The 19,009-nt window shown below is 36.2% G+C and overlaps 1 protein-coding gene across 2 annotated transcripts in view; it reads left to right on the forward strand.

Moving 5' to 3' along the window:
* The window catches only part of DDX10 (DEAD-box helicase 10), a 245,847-nt gene that overhangs the window by 151,398 nt on the left and 75,440 nt on the right, over positions 1 to 19,009 (forward strand). For both annotated transcript variants that reach the window (XM_036861635.1, XM_036861636.1), the window contains exon 16: positions 4,526 to 4,582. In XM_036861635.1, the coding sequence (XP_036717530.1) occupies positions 4,526 to 4,582 (57 nt within the window). The remainder of the gene's footprint in view (positions 1 to 4,525; positions 4,583 to 19,009) is intronic.

Genomic DNA, 19,009 nt, shown 5'->3' on the forward strand with positions numbered 1-19,009 from the left:
TTTATTATCTCTATTTTTATTGTTAAGTTCTTTGTTTTGTGGATTTTTTTAAAAAAGAAACACCATATGTTGTTTGAGAGGTGGGGTGGTTGTTAGATTGATGGTCAGTAGCTGGAGAGGTTGAGGAGCAAGGGCAGAGTTTGGTGCTGATGGAATTCAGGGATCTGACAAGATTAGGTCATAGACTACAAATAGGGGGAAGCTTGGCTGTGTCTGTTTGCCCATCCCTATATACCCAGACCCCACCACGGACCTGGAACATAGTAGCTCAGCAGATGGTTTGAAGGAATTGATTAGTGAATCGGTGTTTCTATGTAAATTTGTTTTCTCCCTGTTCTTCATATCCTTACTGCAGTTGTTATACATTTATATATGGAAGCCCAATTTTTTATGTTGTTCAGATGAAACTCTGTAGAACAGGTAACAGATCAGAGAACCTTGTTGTGTTCTTCGTTCCCAGGAGGGATTTAGGCTTACTGGGATTTTGTTCTTGGAGGACAGGGGGTATCTTCAGGGCCAAAAATCCTTGTAATCATTCTTTGACTCACTTCTGTTGAGCCAATTTTCTTCCCTGAAAAAGATGTTCCTGTAATACTGAAATGAGGATCGATGTCCCCTCCTTCTTTATGTGACAGCTGGGAACTCCATTCCTTACCAAACTGACACAGTTGCCTGAGGCTCATTCAGATAGGTTGTATGCTTCCACCACCTCCTGAAAAATATTGGTTTCCAAATCTACAGATTTCCAAGCACCATGGAATGAAAATGGTTTAAATACATAGTCCTGACATGTTGAAATTCATATTTCTGGAAGCTAAGGACCTGTAGTGTGTGAGAAGCCAAAAGACATATAGTAACGTCTATAAAGAAGTATTTTGTACCTTGAAATGTAATTTTTCTGTTTTCTTTTGAATTTGATTTTTATTATTGAATTTCATGATCTTATACTTAATCATTTGTAGCATGGCAGAACTAAAGATAAAATTGTGCATTCTTTTTGTTGGCATAAAATACCTTTTGGTACCAATCCTAAAAAATGAAATAGGAAAAGAAAGGATTTAAAGCATTTAAACCACCTAAAATTAAGTGTGTGTGAGGGGGTGATTCGGTTACTGAATCTAATAAAATTCAATTGTATTTTTCCCCTAGTCATTGTAATTCAACCTTTTATTTTTATGTCTTGTCATTTATAGCATCTATGATTCACATACTCTTCTTTTAAGAAAAGAACCCTTTTCCTGCCTTAGGCAAAAGAAGAAAATTGTACTTCTTCCCTATATCCGTTTCCCAAATTTTGGATTAACCATAATTCTATTCCTATTCTCCTCTGTTTAAAGACTAATGTTACTCTTTCCTCTTTCAGATAGAGTGCTAATATAGCTTTTAAGATAAGAAAGAGAAGTTGCAAATTTTCTTTTTGTTTCACCCAATATTGAAGTTTGTTCTTTTTATTATACTTCATTTTCATGTCCTGGTCATGTTCATTTCATATTTTAAAGGTTTTGAATATCCCTCATCCACCTGAGACTTGTGCAGAAATCTTAAAAGGAAAAATTATTCTACTTGCATGCACATGTGAAACTCTGATAGCCAATTTAAATTTGAAATTTAAAATATTCTTCATTGACTATCATGAGTCAATAATGGTGTTCAATAGTAGTAGAAATTTGTTAATATTTTTTTTCTGCTCTGATTAAAGTGGCTAGATGAAAAGCCCCAAAAGAGAGATTGCGTTTACTTGTTTAGAGAGAGTTTGTCTGATGTGAACATATCGAGGTTATTCTTTGGAACTTTGAAGTGCCATTTTCAGATGCTCTAGTGTGTTGGGAGAAGGCCAGTTACTGAATAAATACAACAATAATTTGTGTGACTGTTAAATGTGGTTAATTATGTTTTTTCTGGACAGGAAACAGGCAAAAATTAATTAAATAGTGTACATAAAATGCTATCAGGAAAAAAATGCTCTCAGGATGAAAGACCCATACGGTAACCGACCATTATTAATAATAAAAGGAAATGCAACATTTGGCTGAAACATGTTGTTAAGATAAAAACTATTCATCTAACAAAGCTGCATAAACTTTCTCATGGAGGAGAGAAGAGGTATAGACGTGTGCTGGAGTTGAGGGAGTTGGGGGTGTTGACTCCATGGACCCAATTTTAGTCTCAGCTCTATCACACTGGCTGTGTGACATAAGGAAGGTTACTTCATCACTCTGATCTTCAATTTTTTCATCTATAAGATGGAAATGATAATACCTCAAAAGTTTTGTTACATAGAATTAAAAATATATGTGAAATGTTTAGCACACTGCTGATTCTTAATAATTCAGTGCTTCTACTGTTAGTAAGAAAATAACAATAGCAATAATGTGCTAATGAACAGATACATATGTATAAAAGTACAGTTTTATCACTCTCTAGTTATTTGACATTTTATGTAGCTGTAGTTTTAAAATTAGTTTAAGCAGTGCAACACTCAAAAGTCACTGTGATCTTTGTAGACTAACATAAAATACTGTTCTGCTTAATTTTACTTTCCATACATGAAAACTTTGTGTGGAAAATGAAACTAAATTGTGTATGTATGAAAGAGAGAAGAGAGAGAAAATTACAAATACATTCATCCACAAACTAAAGCCAGCTCTCAAACTAAGCATAATTATGGTCAGTGGTTTAAAATTTTTTCTTTAATATTATTTTGCTACTTTCATTTATTTTGTAGTCTGCTAATACTCATAGGGAATCAGTAATTGGTGCCAACTTTTGTGAAAAATTTGGGTGCAGATGTTTACAAACTGCCATCCATTAACTTTGTCCCCCTCCCACAAATGAGGACACACTGAGATTATTTCACTTTAGTGGCCGAACAACTCTCATAAGCTCATTAGAGAACCAATTCATGTATAGTGTCTTAATAACTATTGCATTCATTGGCTGCTTGGTAAAATAATAGTAAGTTTATTTTTTTCTGTTATAAGTCACACCTGTTAAATTCTCCAAATCCTGACTTTTAATTTTTTTTAGAATGTATCCAAAAAAGACACCAGACTTGGCACACGGAGACCCATGTTTGAGATCGGTCTCTCACTTACTAAGCTCTTTGACAATGAAAAGAATGTGTTTGACAACACGTTCTTAGTTTTGATTCCTTCATCTTTCCTTTTCTCCTGACCTTGATCCTGGAACTTCCAAATAATCTTTAGAATGTTTCTCTGTATAATTGCACATTGTTTAAGTTTTACATGCCCTTTTAGTTGTATGTTTTATTTGGAAGTCAAAGTAATCCATTTTCTCCAAAACTAGTGTAGAAAAAGAATAATAATCACAGAAAAGAATAATTTAACATTATGCATTATTTAGGGGTATGACACATGAACAGTTGCCATTTGAATTTGAATTTTCACTTAGAATTTAGCTTTCCTGCTGTGCAATCTGAAGCTATAAAAACTGAATCTATAAGTTCTCTGGGCTCCCCTCCTCTTTGCATTAATTAGTACTTAACCCCCTTTGAAACTTTTAACATTTATGTTCTCACTATTAAAAAGAAGTCTATAAACCTAGATAGGGTGTATAGTGTGGATTGTAGCAGTTTCTTGCCCTTCTCAAAGCTGTGAGCAATAGACCAGCCTCAGGTCTGTCTCTAGAGTATGTATTAGAATTGGTTCTTCAATCTGGAGAAAGCTATGTATGAAGCATAGTGATAATGATAGATTGTCCAGACTGAAAAAATTGTTAATTCTCATGTTAGTGGATATTTAATGTAAGAGTGAATCATGGTCACAGTTTCATATTACTTCATGAAAGAATTATTTGCTGTTTATTCACTTTTTACATTGATCTAGTAGTTCATTAAATTTAAAATAGTTAGCTATGAATTCTGGATTGAGACGCCTCTATATTGTTTTACCACTTTATTTTTTGAAGAGGAAAGGAGGTGTTTTATTTAAAACAAAAGTTTTTTCAACTTTAGCTTCATTTTGTTGTTTTGAATTTTATTAATATACATATTTATTTTTCTTATTTTGAAAACATTAGTGCTGTATTTTCTGCCTGTTTTATGATCATTGGAAAACTAATGGGGAAATTATAAAACAATTCAGTAAAATAAGGTGCTTATGAGAATAATCTTCCATTGTTTTTGTTTTGAGAAAAATACTGCCACTTTTCTAAGAACCCCAAGGTTGAGGATTTCATATCCTTTATAAATTCTGCTTTTAGAGGAAAAGGGAAATAATCATTACTGCATTTCTTCCTTTTTATTTTAATAGCCAACACTGTGAACCAGTCATATGTCAGACATTGTGCTAATAAGCATTTATGTTATTTTATATAGTTCTTATACCAACTTTATGAAATGTGCGCTCCTGTTATCTCCATGTTTAGATGAGAAAATGAGAGGTAGCGAATAAGTTGCCCAAAACTGCACAGCTAGTAAATGGTCGAACTGTAATTTGATTCCAGGTCTGTTTGACACATACTTAATGATTATGAAAACTTACTAATTTTCCCCCTCTTCCTGTAGGAGAAAAGACTGAAAGAAAGGGAAGCCAGAAGAGAAGCCAGTAAGAAACAAGCAAAGGTAAGAGTTTATATTTTAATGAGAAGAATGTTTGTAACATTGAATGGAATTTAAATACTCTTCTTTTCCATATGCAATTTATATTTATTTATACATCATGTCATTTGAATTGGATTTAAGTCCGTGTATGTGTATCATTTGCTTTCTCATATTCATTTGTTTCCTCTGTGGTGCAGGGTGAAAAATACATAAGATAATTTGTTTGTTGGGCTTTGCCCTCCTACCCTCACCATCTTTTTCCATTATGTTTTGTGTGTATTAAGTATAGGAGATGGTTGACTCTGTGGGCCAGGCCTGATAGGATTTTATTCTATGTCATCTTCAGACTAGAGAGACGCTTGTGTGAACCCAACTTGCTAATAGATAACCCTGAAAGTATTGGTTGCTTCAACTCCTAGAACCTAGGGGAAAGCACTCTGTATCTCCCACCTTCACTGTATTCTGTAACCAGAAATTTTCAGCAAGTGTATATGTACAGTTTCTTTCAAGTATATGTACAATTGTAAACACCATCATCCACGTGCAGCTAAAATTTTTATCTGGTGTGTTTGACACCAAGGAAGGTTCAGCTTCTGCATTCTGAGGACATTTAGTAGAAATGATTTCCTAGAACCAGGGCACAGAAAGGTATGTCATTTCTCATGCTGTATCTCACTGTGCTATGCCTGACTAGCCATCATTTCTTCTTAGCAGTTAGCAAAGATCCGACTCCCGTGAGTAAAGCCGGAATGTTCTTTGTCATTTTTTTTCCGTGCTGACCATAGCACTTCGAGAGCAAGTCAGAGATGATAACTCATGCTGTAGTTCTGAAGTGGGAAGCAATTAATCTTCAGTGTAAGATGAAAAGACTGCTTATATTCAGTATTAAATATCACTTTGTCTTCAAAGGTGCCCTAAAACGAGAGCTACCAGTGTGTGCAGCCTAACTGCTAAATCAGGTGGTGGATTCTGTATTTGCTTTTAAAATGCAGATGTGAACTGTCATGGCATGGAAATGAGATCTCAGGGACTATAGTGGGAAAAATTTAAATTTAAGAAGGAAATCTTAACTTTAATGAAAGCAGTTGATATTTATGAATATTGTATGTTCAGCATAAAAATAAATCATTTTATTTTACTAAGAAGCTCTCATTTCTTTCTGCACATGAAATTATAAAATGAAAGATATCAATACAGTCTGGAGCCAAAAGAAAACCCTGTATTTCCTTTGTGTGTATTTGTGCATATTTGTGTATATTACCAAATCTGGTTTATTTTTTATACTTGTTGATACTGTATGCTTCATCTTTTGTAGTGGTTTAAGCTGTAAGAAAGAAATTGCTCTCACCCTTGAGCGTGCCTCTTGTGCCTCTTTTATTTCCCTATAAGTTGCTGTATGTATTTGGTTCTGATACTGTGCCAGCTGGGAAATGAAAAGCCGTAAAGGCCGTCAGAGTTAGGTTTTGCCACTGGGGTAGACCTCTAAAGTGAACTCCTCAAGCCAAGCCCGTCCCTCCACTCCACACCCCTTCCCCTGTTTGTCATGTGTGTTTTGTTTCCTGATGTCTAAGAAAGGAGGAGGACTTCCTTGTCAAGAGGTTGTCTCATTTCTGTATAAGTGCTAAGGACTGTTCTGGGAACAAAGAAAAGAACAGCTGACATGGCTTTGCTGCTCAGCCAGCAGCTTTCAATAGACAGAGGCGGTGTTTTTAGTATTGCTCTGAATAATCGAGCTGCCTCCATTTCACAGCCCTGTGTGAGTGCTCAGAGACAGCAGCCCTCTTTTTTTTTTAATTAATTTTTATTGGAGTATAGTTGCTTTACAATGTTGTGTTAGTTTCTACCGTACAGCAAAATGAATCAGCTATAGATATACACATATTCCCTCTTTTTTGGATTTCCTCTTATAAGAGTGATATTAGCAGAGAGATGAGAGGACAGGTTGTATCCAGGACTCGAATATTCCTCAGCACACCAAGGACTGACAGCAGTGACAGATTCAGGCTGACTCATGGAGGCCAAGGAATTAGCTTGGGCTAACCTTTTTGCACCCAGCTTCTTTTCAAACGAAAGTGACAGAGGATGGAGGCTCTTACAGCTTTTCAGGTGCCCCTTTGGAAACAGACCCAGAAGATGTTGGAGGGACTCTGTAGAGAGGTGATGGGCCAGAGTTCTGTGATAGCTAAGACGAAATATATGAGATGAATTTTCAGGTTTTCCAATTGTTTGTGTGTGTATGCACGCACAAGCTTTAAATTATGGATATGTCTTAGTTTTAGAGTAAAAGTTGTCTTCTCTTTAATATGTCTAAACATAGTCGTTGTGTGACTTGAGGCTGTTGCCTTCTGAGGCCTTCTGGTCAGCTTCAATCCAGAGCATCCTTCAGTCTCTGAACCTATATCTAAAAGATACCTTAGTGGTGAAAGAATGTGGTGTGTGCAGACTTAACGATAGCACCGGAGGTGTTTTCTTACCCATTTGTACCTATTTCAAGAAATCAATGCATAGAAACTGGAAGTTTGAGAAAGGGAGACTCACAGAACAGTTTTCTACCTTGTTTTGTGCTTCATTTAGCAAACATCATGTTATAGGAGGAGGAACATAGAAGACACAGAGTATTGCTTTAAAAATTGGAAAAATGTGTTAGAATAAAAGTTGATAGTATTATCTTTATTTCCAAGACAAGAGAAGGTTTAAAGATATTGTGAGTTCTCAATTTTATAAATGATGCTTGGTGGTTATCTCTTCCCAATACACAGTAAGTATTCCTAAGAAAAATTTCTTTGAAGTTGGAGTGCAGTAAAATAAAGTTGGAATGGACCTCTCAGAAAGCGGATGCAACTTTTTGTTGAAAGATGGTTATAAGATCTGCCTAGAATACATTATGTGCAGTGTCAGGAGTTGGAGAGAAATATGAAGTTGAAACTCCTAAGAAAGTTTTCAGGGTACCCAATGTCTAGTGATTTGAGAGAGAGAGGTCTTTGGGTATCAAAACTTTCCTTAGCATTGAAATATTTGAACTGCTAAAGAATATTTGACTTTTACCTTAGCTAATGGGATGTTGTGTGTTCTTATAAGTTAGAAATTTTAAACTGAGATCTGAAAAAGTAGTTGTAGCAATGATGAATAGACCACATTACTTTTTGGATTCAGGGAGGTTACATAATCCTAGAAATACAGCTTTACCTCATTATCCAGCTAGATTTCCTCATGTTACTTTGATGGTCTCAAGTGCTTGTACCAACCTGTGGTGGCTGGAAGGATTTTACAGAAATGTAAAGAAATAAAGTATGTGGTTGGTAAAACTGAACACTGAGTGTGAAGGAGCAAAGAGTAGGAAACAGCTCAGAGGCACTTAAACACCAGAAAGTTAAGCATTGCTTGGACTTTATATTACAGATGATGCTTATAGTTTTTATTTTTTAGGCATGGGGGAAATTATATGAAAATAATTAAAATGATGTATGTTTTGAGGTTGATGTTATGTAGCACTGTAAATTTTAACTTGATTTTCTCTTTCTGTTTTCTTTTATTGCTTTTTAAAATTTTAGTGACTCTGGAGCACTTTATTAATGTACTTCATGAATAGTAGTCTTAGGAGATAGTTTTAGGTAAAGTGGTTTTGGTTAGTTCTTTCACAATAAGAGTAGAAGAAGTTGTATAATTTTAGAACTTGAATATACCTGAGAGATGGTCTGGAGGTGTTTCCTAAAACTGGTTTATAATATCTTTTTCTCTGGCTAACAATAGTTTCATAAAGCAAAGCTAAATTTATTTATTTTGATATTATGTTCTTTCGAAATCTTTTTGAACTTTTCCTGGTCCATGAAATGTAAGAATGGAAATTCCAGCAGTTTTAAATAGTGCATTGAGTAGCCTAGGGGTTCTGCAGAGGTATACCACCCCCCCTCCCCATCCCCCCAGGATACAGGAGGGTTATTTGGGCAGGACTCCAGGCTCCCATTTTGTCTTCAATAAGAGTAGCCCCCTTTTTTTCTCTATGTATACTGAAGCTTCCAGGGAAACTTTTGTTTGAAATAATGGTTCTACTTAAATACATACACCCATTCATACTTGTTATTTTTAAAATACCCAAATAAAGTAAAGCTAAAAGCAAGTAAATGACTTAACATCATCACTGGCTTCTCTGATGGCAGAACCGCTATGTGTACTCAGGCTCCCTGAATCCTCATTTCCTGTTATTCTTATTGCACCATGCAGTTTCTGTATGTTACTTTTTACCTCTTCTATTTCTATTTTTTTTTCTTTAAGAAACAACCCTGATCTATGGTATATAGGCTAACAACTATTCATAGAAAATTACTAATAGCAAATACCTTGAGTAAGGAGAGAACGCCACACTGACTGGAAAGCAGTCTGTGTCTCGATTGCTGGGTGACCCCTTGATCTGAGCCAAAATATGTAACAAGAAGTATGTCTTACTACAGGCTTATCTGCTAAAGGATTATCTCTCCTTGTAGAGCTACAAATAGACATTGATAAATGTTGGTAATGGTCATTCACAACTTTTCTAGGTCTTCAGCCTTTGCATTTATTCCCTTTTGGCAGTGCTTTATTGACTGACACCAAACTAGTATTTTTTAATTTGTGGGGAAATACCTCCTTATTCCATATATTTCATATAAACCTTCTACCCCCCCTCCCACCACCTTTTTTCTTTTTTGGCATTTTATAACATTGAAATATTTAACTGGTCTCTTCCTTTGTTCTTAATATGTTTAGGATTTCAAGGGCTCTAGAGGATTGTTTATTTCAAACCAAACAGCTTTTGATAAAATTAAAAACAAGATAATGGAAACGTAAGTTTGTTTATAGTCCCAATTCCCAGTGAAAGCAAAGGTGCTCCCTGGAAGTAAATTGCTCTCCCATTTGAAGGGTCCGAACTCTTCCAGGGCACCGATTGCTGCACTGATACAGTCACTTATTCAATGGTGTCCTAAATGAAGTCATTCAGTTTCTCTAAGCAAACTATTCAAATAATACCTTATTTTAGTGCTATAATAAGACCCATTAAGCTGTCCTTCTACTTCTTAAATAAACAACATTGAGTCTTTTAGAAGGGGTGCTTTTTCTGTTTAATATCTACTTGAGTTAGCAATGAAAACCCAAGTAGCTTTTATTGTAATTCTAGTGTTGGTTTGGTTGCGTGGAGATTAATGTAGTGGTTTTTGAATTTTTTCCCCTCTCTTTCTTTCTTTGGTGATAATGAAGAAGGGGATCACTAGGTTCGAACTTTTAACCATCTTGGGTTATTTAAGAGGTACTACCAGTGTTCACTGTAAGAGAATTGTCGTTTTCTAGTCATGAAGATTTAAAAGTTAACTACAGGAGAAGGAACGGTTCTGGTCATGCATATCATCCAGACGGTGAATACATGCTGTTCTTTTAAGACTCAGTTTATGGGTCTTTTATGAAGATTTTTCCAACCCTCTCAGATATAATATGGACTCCTGCTTTTGTAACTCTTACTCCAGCCTCCTTTATGAAGCATCTGGTGGTTTATAGCACTTATCTGGACACGTGTCTGTTTTTCCTGCTCAGCTCTGAGGCTTGTTGTTTGTATTCCCTATCACAGTGCTTGGTTCATAATAAGCACTTAGTAAATATTTGAATGAAGGAGGGGGTGAATGAGTGACTTAAAGGGATACAGAGCACAGACTGTAAAATTCTTTATAGTGGTTAAAATATATCATCACATTTACTACTTTAACCGCTTTTCTGTGTACCGTTTGGCAGCGTTGATTACATTCACATTGCTGCGAACAGCTGCCACTACCATTTCCAGAGCACTGGCATCATCCTGGGCTGAAATTCTGTGCCCCTTAAACAGCAGCTCTCCATTCCCACGTCTCCCAAGGGTACAAGCTTTTAAAGAGCAAAGTCATATTCCTAATCATTCTTTAACAGGTGAGAAAGTGGAGGCCTTTAATGAATAGGTGATTCTTCCAGTGTCTTACAGTTAATTAATAGCAAAATAGGGCTGGACCCCAGGTCTGTGAGTGATTTGTGTGTGCATTTTTTAAAAAAAAAATTAATTAATTAATTAATTAATTAATTAATTAATTAATTTATGGCTGTGTTGGGTCTTCGTTTCTGTGCGAGGGCTTTCTCTAGTTGCGGCAAGCGGGGGCCACTCTTCATCGCGGTGTGCGGGCCTCTCACTATCGTGGCCTCTCTCGTTGCGGAGCACAGGCTCCAGACGCACAGACTCAGTAATTGTGACTCACGGGCCTAGTTGCTCCGCGGCATGTGGGATCTTCCCAGACCAGGGCTCGAACCCGTGTCCCCTGCATTGGCAGGCGGATTCTCAACCACTGCGCCACCAGGGAAGCCCTGTGTGTGCTTTTCATTCTGCTTTAAACCCTCTCTATAACAATACAGTAAATACCAAAGAGCACTGAAAGCAGTTTAGAGTTTTGTTAGATTTATTTTATTTAAGGTGTCGCATTTTAAAATATAATAAAATGACGTTATTAATACTACTCTCAGTCACAATCTCAACACTTATTAAGGACTGTAACCCAGGTGACATTGAAAGTTTCCATAGCATCAATGTTAAACTTACCAAAAGATTTAAAAAACAGTATCCATTTTTTTTTCCCCTCCAGAATAAATAGGAATTGTAATAATGACATTAGTTTGGAGTATAACTTTCATGGTCAGTGTAAAGCATAATAGTAACTAGTAGCTGCTATCATTCATTGACTGCCTACTCTGTTACGAATACTGTAATTAAAGGCTTCACATACATTATTTCTTTAATCCTCATAAACAGTGCTATGAGGTAACTGGTATTATCGCCATTTCCAAGATGAGGAAAGATTATGCAACTTCCCCAAGATCACAGAGCTAAGGATATGGCAAGCCCAGACTCAAATCTACTTTACTGAACTCTTTTTTTAAAAATATTTATTTGTTTTGGCTGCACCGGGTCTTAGTTGTGACGTGGGATCTTCGTTGCGGCACGTGAACTCTTAGTTGTGGCATGTATGCGGGATCTAGTTCCCCGACCAGGGATCGAGCCTGGGCCCCCTGCATTGGGAGCGCGAAGTCTTACCCACTGGACCACGAGGGAAGTCCCTACTTTACTGGACTCTAAAAGAGCCTTGACCCTTAAGCATAAGGCCATACTGTCCCCTCATTTCCAAGGCAGTCAAGAGTATTCACATTTGAGAGCCCTAAAAGCTAAAATAGAAGTTGCAAGTAAATACTTTCTTCTCCTGAAATTGCCCTTCTTATCCACAGTTAGTTCCCTGTTACAGTGGTTACTTTAAGAAACAGAACAGATAGTTGCATAACCATTGGCAGATATAGAGTATTGTTAATTTCCTGCTAGTTTCTATAAAACCTCACTGTAATCCCAGTCGTCAAGTTTTTTTCGTATGAATGAAATATTATGAAACAATTTACCATTATTTCCAGCCCATGGAGATCAGTTAAAATTGTCACAGTCTCCTATATTTACTTTTACACAAACTTTCCCTCTGCCTAGAGTGTCCTATCTTCATTACTTCTTCCTCCTTGCACTATTTCCTTTTTGAAGCCTTTCCTCCCTTCTTCAGGAGATTTAGACATTTTTTCCTTTGTGCTCTACTCTACTTTTTGGACATTATTCTGTCATGATACTTAGTGATTGTCTCTCTTACCTCTAGACTGTAAACTCCTTGTGAGCAGCAAATGAGATTTTTCATAGCTGGCACATAGTAAATGCTCGTAAATATTTATTGAACACATCAATGAAATGCAGGTATATTTATTCTTAAAGTTAACATTTACATGTTAATGCTTTGTCAGTTACAGGCTCCTTGAAATCCAGCAACTGGGCCCATGGAATACAGTGGAGTTGCATCATATGCATTTAAATTTCAGCCAAACTGTGAATGTACCCAGCATACCTGGGCTCACCAAGTTGATGCTCCTCTCCTCCCCCATCTTGTTTATTCAACACAATTTCAGACAAACCCATTAACTTACATTAAGGTTATAGATGCTTAATACTAAAACAGAATGTAGTAAACTCTTAGGCAGTCAGGATCCCTTTATTTTTTTTATTTTTATTTATTTATTTTTAACATCTTTATTGGAGTATAATTGCTTTACAATGGTGTGTTAGTTTCTGCTTATAACAAAGTGAATCAGTTATACATATACATATGTTCCTGTATCTCTTCCCTCTTGCGTCTCCCTCCCTCCCACCCTCCCTATCCCACCCCTCTAGGTGGTCACAAACCACCGAGCTGATCTCCCTGTGCTATGCGGCTGCTTCCCATTAGCTATCTGTTTTACATTTGGTAGTGTATATATGTCCATGCCACTCTCTCACTTTGTCACAGCTTACCCTTCCCCCTCCCCATATCCTCAAGTCCATTCTCTAGTAGGACTGTGTCTTTATAGCCAGGATCCCTTTAGAATACTTGAGCCATATCCTATTTGCTAAGAATATATTACCTTAAAAGTTGAGCTGTCCTAATATGTACATATTGATTTTCCTTTTCTTCCCCCCTTTTTTCTAACTTTGAGGTTCTCAAGCTTTAGTGTAGTTGAATACAGAAAACTATGTGTATTGTACTTTATGGGTGATAAAAGGAACATTCTAGGGTAGTTTGATCATGATGATTGTCACCTTGCCTGCTTATTTTGGAACCTAATCTCCATCGGAGTTTTGTGACTTCATTCTGTCATTCAGTACCTTGCTCATAAATATTTGTTGATTGACCAAATCAGTGGATCCTGCTAAAACTTCTTTGTTCACAGTGTCATGTTGAATATTATATTTGATGACATTGAACATGGGTTGCCTGAGTAATTGCAACCTTATTGAAATGTGGTTAGACCATGAAAGAGCGAGCACAAAGATGCAGGTCTGTCTTCACTTCCTGACTTGTGAACACTGAGGGCCCTGCAGGGGTGTTAAGGTTAAGGGTAATCCTAAACATGTGCTGTGCGAGGCATTAACCCTGAGAACAAGAAGAAATTTTTTGGAAAACAAGCCATATTTGTTACTTTTAAATTTGCAATGCAGTACCAGATTAATTTGAGACAGAATTTTTGAGACAGATTTTTAATAGCTATTTCAGGAGGTGTTCTAATACTTCTTAAAGAATGTTGTGTCTTTTATAAAACTTGCAAAATAAAAATGTTCTAACCACATAAAATAGGAGGAAAATAAACTCACAACACAGTTGAATAATGTGTCAAAAAAGCACTCGTGCTTACGTTCTCTCTTTCTTTCACTCTCGTGTGTGTGTGTGTGTATATATATATATATATATATTCTTTTGTATATGTTATAGATGAACATTGTATTATTAAATGGTCTGTTGGATTCTGCTCAGTTGGGTGGTCATTTAGGTCTGTTAGGACTCTGAGTTCAGATTGGACCAAATGGAATCAAGTAATCCTTGTGATGCCCTTTATACTCATGGTTTATTCTCCTTATCTTAAGTTAGGATATGATGATTTATAGTCTTCTCTTTTTAACAGTTTAATTGAAGTGTAGGTTAAATACAATATTATATTAATTTCAGGTGTACAGCATAGTGATTCAACATTTATGTACCTTATGAATTGATCACCACAGTAAGTCTGGTAACTGTGTGTCACCATACAAAGTTAATGGAATAGTATTGAGTATGTTCCCTATGCTGTATATTATGTTCCCATGACTTATTTATTTTATAACTCTAAGTTTGTACCTCTTAATTGCTTTCACCTATTTTGCTGCACTCCCCTCCCCTCTGGTGACTACTGGCTTGTTCTCTGTATCTATGAGTCTGTATCTATTTTATTTTGTTTATTTGTTTTGTTTTTTAGATTCCATATATAAGTGAACTCATATGGTATTTGTTTTTCTCTGACTTACTTTTATTAGCATAATACCCTCTAGTTTCATCCATATTGTCACAAATGGCAAGATGTTATTCTTTTTTATGGATGAGTGATAGTCCATAGTGTATATATACACTTCTTTATCCATTCATCTATCAATGGACACTTCATTCGCTTCCATACCTTGGTTACTGTACAGTACCATACAGTTTTGATCACTATAGCTTTGTAGTATAGTTTGAAATCAGGGAGCATAATACCTCCAACTTTGTTCTTCTTTCTTAAGATGCTTTGGCTATCTGGTGTCTTTTGTGGTTCCAGCAAATTTTAGGATTATTTATTCAAGTTCTGTGAAAAATGCCATTGGTATTTTGACAGGGATTGCATTGAATCTATAGATTGCTTTGGGCAGTATGGACATTTTAACAATATGAATTCTTCCAATCTGTGAGCAAGGTATACCTTTCCATTTATTTGTGTTGTCTTTGGTTTCTTTCATCAGTGTCTTATAGTTTTCAGAGTAAAGGTTTTCAACTCCTTGGTTAATTTATTCCTAGGTATTTTATTCTTTTTGATTTGACGGTAAATGGGATTGTTTCTTAATTTTTCTTTCAGATGGCTCATTATTAGTGTGTAGAAATGCGATCGATTTTTGTATCCTGCAACTTTACTGAATTCATTTATTAGTTCTGATAGTTTTTTGGTGGAGTCTTTAGGCTTTTCTCTCTCTGTATAGTATCGTGTCATTGGCAAATAGTGACTTTTACTTCTTCATTTCCAGTTTGGATGCATTTTCTCTTTTTTTTCTGTCTGATTTCTGTGGTTAAGACTTCCAATACTATGTTGAAAAACAAGTGGTGAGAGTGGGCATCCTTGTCTTGTTCCTGATCTTAGAGGAAAAGCTTTCAGCTTTTCATTGTTCAGTATTATGTTAATTGTGAGTTTGTCATATATGGCCTTTATTATGTTGAGGTATGTTCCCTCTATGCCCACTTTCTGGAGAGTTTTTATCATAAATGGATGCTGGCTTTTGTCAGATGCCTTTTCTGCACCTGTTGAGATGATCATATGATTTTTATCCTTTAATTTGGTAAGGTGATGTGTCATATTGATTGATTTGCAGATATTAAACCCTGGAGTAAATCCTGCTTGGTTATGATATATGATCATTTTAATGTGCTGTTAGTTTCTCTTTGCTAATATTTTGTTGAGGATTTTTGCATTTCTCTTCATCAGGGGTGTTGGCTTGTAGTTTTGTTGTTTTTTAAAATGTCTTTATCTGGTTTTGGTATCAGGGAGATGCTAACCTTTTAGCATCCTTCCTCAGATTTGGAAGCATTCCTTCCTCAGTTTTTCAGAATAGTTTGAGGATAGTTGTTAACTCTTCTTTAAGTGTTTGGTAGAATTCACCTGTGAAGCAGTCTTGTCCACAACTTCTGTTTGTTGGGAGTTTTTTGATTACTGACTCAATTTCATTACTAGTGATTGGTCTGTTCAGATTTTCTATTTATTCCTGAATCAGTCTTGGGAGATTGTATGTTTCTAGGAATTTATCCATTTCTTCTCGGTTGTCCAGTTTGTTGGTGTATAATTATTTGTAGTAATCTCTTATAATCCTTTGTATTTCTGTGGTATCAGTTGTCATTTCTCCTGTTTCATTTCTGATTTTGTTTATTTGGGCCATTTTTTTCTTGATGAGTCTGGCTAAAGGTTTATCAATTTTGTTTATCTTTTCAAAAACCAGCTCTTAGTTTCACTGATCTTTTCTATTATCATTTTCAGTCTCTGTTTCATTTATTAATGCTCTTATCTTTATTATTTTCTTCCTTCTACTAACTTCAGGCTTTATTTGTTCTTTTTCCGCCCCTAGTTCTTTTAGATAAGAATGAGATTGTAAGATATAAGGTTAGATTGTTTGACCTGCTTGTTGTTTAGCCTCCACATGTTCTTGTTTTTTCCATTTTCTTATTGTAATTGATTCATACCATTGTGGTTGGAAAAGATGCTTGGTATGATTTCAGTCTTCTTAAATTTATTAAGACTAGTTTTGTGGTGTAACATGTGATCTGTCTGGTAGAATGTTCCATGTGCAGTGGAAAAGAATGTGTATTCTGCTGTTTTGGGGTGGAGTATTTTATATATATGTATATATGTATTAAGTCTGTCTAATGTGTCATTTAAAGTCAGTTTCCTTATTGATTTTCTGTCTTGATGATCTTTCCATTGATGTTAAGTTTTAAAGTCCACTACTATAATTGTATTAGTCAGTTGTCCCCTTTACGTCTGTTAATGTTTGTTTTATGTATTTAGGTGCTTCTTTGTTGTATTTACAAATGTTATATCCTTTTGTTCGATTGATTTTGTTATCATTATGTAATGCCCTTCTTTGTCTCTTGTTAGTCTTTGTTTTAAAGCCTCTTTTATCTGATATAAGTATTGCTACCCCAGCTTTCTTTTTGTTTGCATTTGCATGGAATATCTCCTTATCTCCTTCTATCCCCTCACTTTCAGTCTGTGTGTATCTTTAGCTCTGAAGTGAGTCTCTTGTAGGCAGTATATAAATGGGTCTTCTTTTTTTATTTATTCAACCATGCTATGTCTTTTGATGGGAGTTTTAGTTCATTTACATGAAAGTAATTATCGAAGGTATGTACTTATTGCCATTTTACTAATTGTTTTCTGGTTGTTTTTTGTAGTTCTTTTCTGTTCCTTTCTTCTTCTCTTCCCCTGTGATTTAATTGTGTTAGTTGTGTGTTTGTATTCCCTTTTCTTTATTTTTTGCGTATCCGTTATAGGTTTTTGGTTTGTGGCTAACCATGAGGTTCATATATAACACCTATGTATATAGCAGTCTATTTTAAGTTGATGGTCACTTAGGTTTGAGGCATTCTAAATGCACTACATTTCTGTTACCTTACCCACCCCCCACGTTTTATGTTTTTGATGTCATATTTTACATTGTAAAATTTTGTGTATTGTTTAACCAATTCTTTTAGATATAGATGATTTTACTACTTGATACACTACCTTTACTATATGTTTGCTTTTACCAGTGAAATTTTTTTTGTTTCATAATTTTCTTGTTTCTGGTTATGGCCTTTTCTTTTCCATTTAAAGAAATTACTTAAATGTTTCTTGTAGGGTGGATTTTTTTTTTTTCATTTCTGAATGATAACTCTGCTGTGTATAGTATTCTTGGTTGTAAGTTTTTTCTTTCAGCACTTTGAATATGTTGTGCCAGTCTCTTTTGGCCTGTTAAGTTTCTGCTTAAAAATCAGCAGATAGTCTTGTGTTGGCAGGCAGAGGGGGAACCTTCTATGTAGCTAGTTGTTTTTTCCTTGCTGCTGCATTTAAGATTCTCTGTTTCATTTTTAACTTTTGACGTTTCAATTATAGTGTGTCTTGGTGTGGGTCTCCTTGGGTTCATCTTGTTTGGGACTCTCTGTGCTTCCTGCACATGGATGTGCATTTCCTTGGCCAGGTTAGGGAAGATTTCAGCCATTATTTCTTCACATAGGTTTTCTGTCTTTTCTCTTTTTCTTCTCCGTTTGAGACCCCTGTAATGTGAATGTTAGTATGCTTGGTGTTGTCCAAGAGGTCCCTGAAACTATCCTCATTTAAAAAAAAATTCTTTCTTCTTTTTGTTTTTTGGTTTGGGTGATTTTCACTGCGTTGTCTTCCAGATTGCTGATCCATTCTTTTCTAATCTGCTGTTGATGCTTTCAAGTATATTTTTTATATCAGTTATTATATTCTTCAGTTCTGACTGGTTCGTTTTTATATTTTCTGCCTCTTTGTTGAAGTTTTCACTTGAGTTCATCCATTCTTCTTCTAGTTTTGGTGAGCATCTTTCTTTGAATTCCTTATCTGGAAGATTGCTTATCTCCATTTCATTTAGTTCTTTTTCTGAGGTTTTGTCTTGTTCTTTCATTTGGTAGATCTTCCTTTATCTTCTCATTTTTCCTAACTCTCTTATGTTTGTTTCTGTGTATAAAGTATATCAGCTATGTCTCCCAGTTTTAAAAGAGTGGTCTTATGTAGATGGTGTCCTGTGGGGCCAAGTTTTGCAGTCCCCCCTTGTCACCAGAGCCAGGTGCTCTAGGGGTATCCCCTGCGCGGCCTGCATATGCCCTCTGTTGTGGTTGGGCTGTTATTCCTGTGGGTGTGTTTGGCCCCTAGGCCAGCTGGCTGGATGGCTTTGATATGACTGTTGTGGACACCTTGGTGGGTGGGGCCCATCTTTGGCTGTCTCTGAGCCCTGACTGTGACTGCTACATGTGTGCTGGTGAGTGGGTCTGGCCCTACGCTTGGCTGGCTGGGACTGCTTTGGGCACACCGATGTGTGGAGCTGGCCCCCAGTGTGACTGGCTATGAGGCCCGACTGCAACTCTTGCAGGTGTGCTGGTGTGTGGAGCTTGCCCTTTGGAGTGGGAGCTAGTTTGGAGGGGTGCTAGGCAGGGCAGGTTCTTAGGGGGATGTTGCAGCAGAGTGCATGGTATTAGCTAGGTTGATGGAGAGGTGACAGACATGGTGCCACCAGTGCCAGGCCAGCTAGGTAGAAGGAAAAAAAAATGGCGCTTGCCAGTGCTTTTGTCCCAG

This window comes from Balaenoptera musculus, chromosome 8, assembly GCF_009873245.2.
Source record: "Balaenoptera musculus isolate JJ_BM4_2016_0621 chromosome 8, mBalMus1.pri.v3, whole genome shotgun sequence".
Classification (NCBI taxonomy): domain Eukaryota; kingdom Metazoa; phylum Chordata; class Mammalia; order Artiodactyla; family Balaenopteridae; genus Balaenoptera; species Balaenoptera musculus.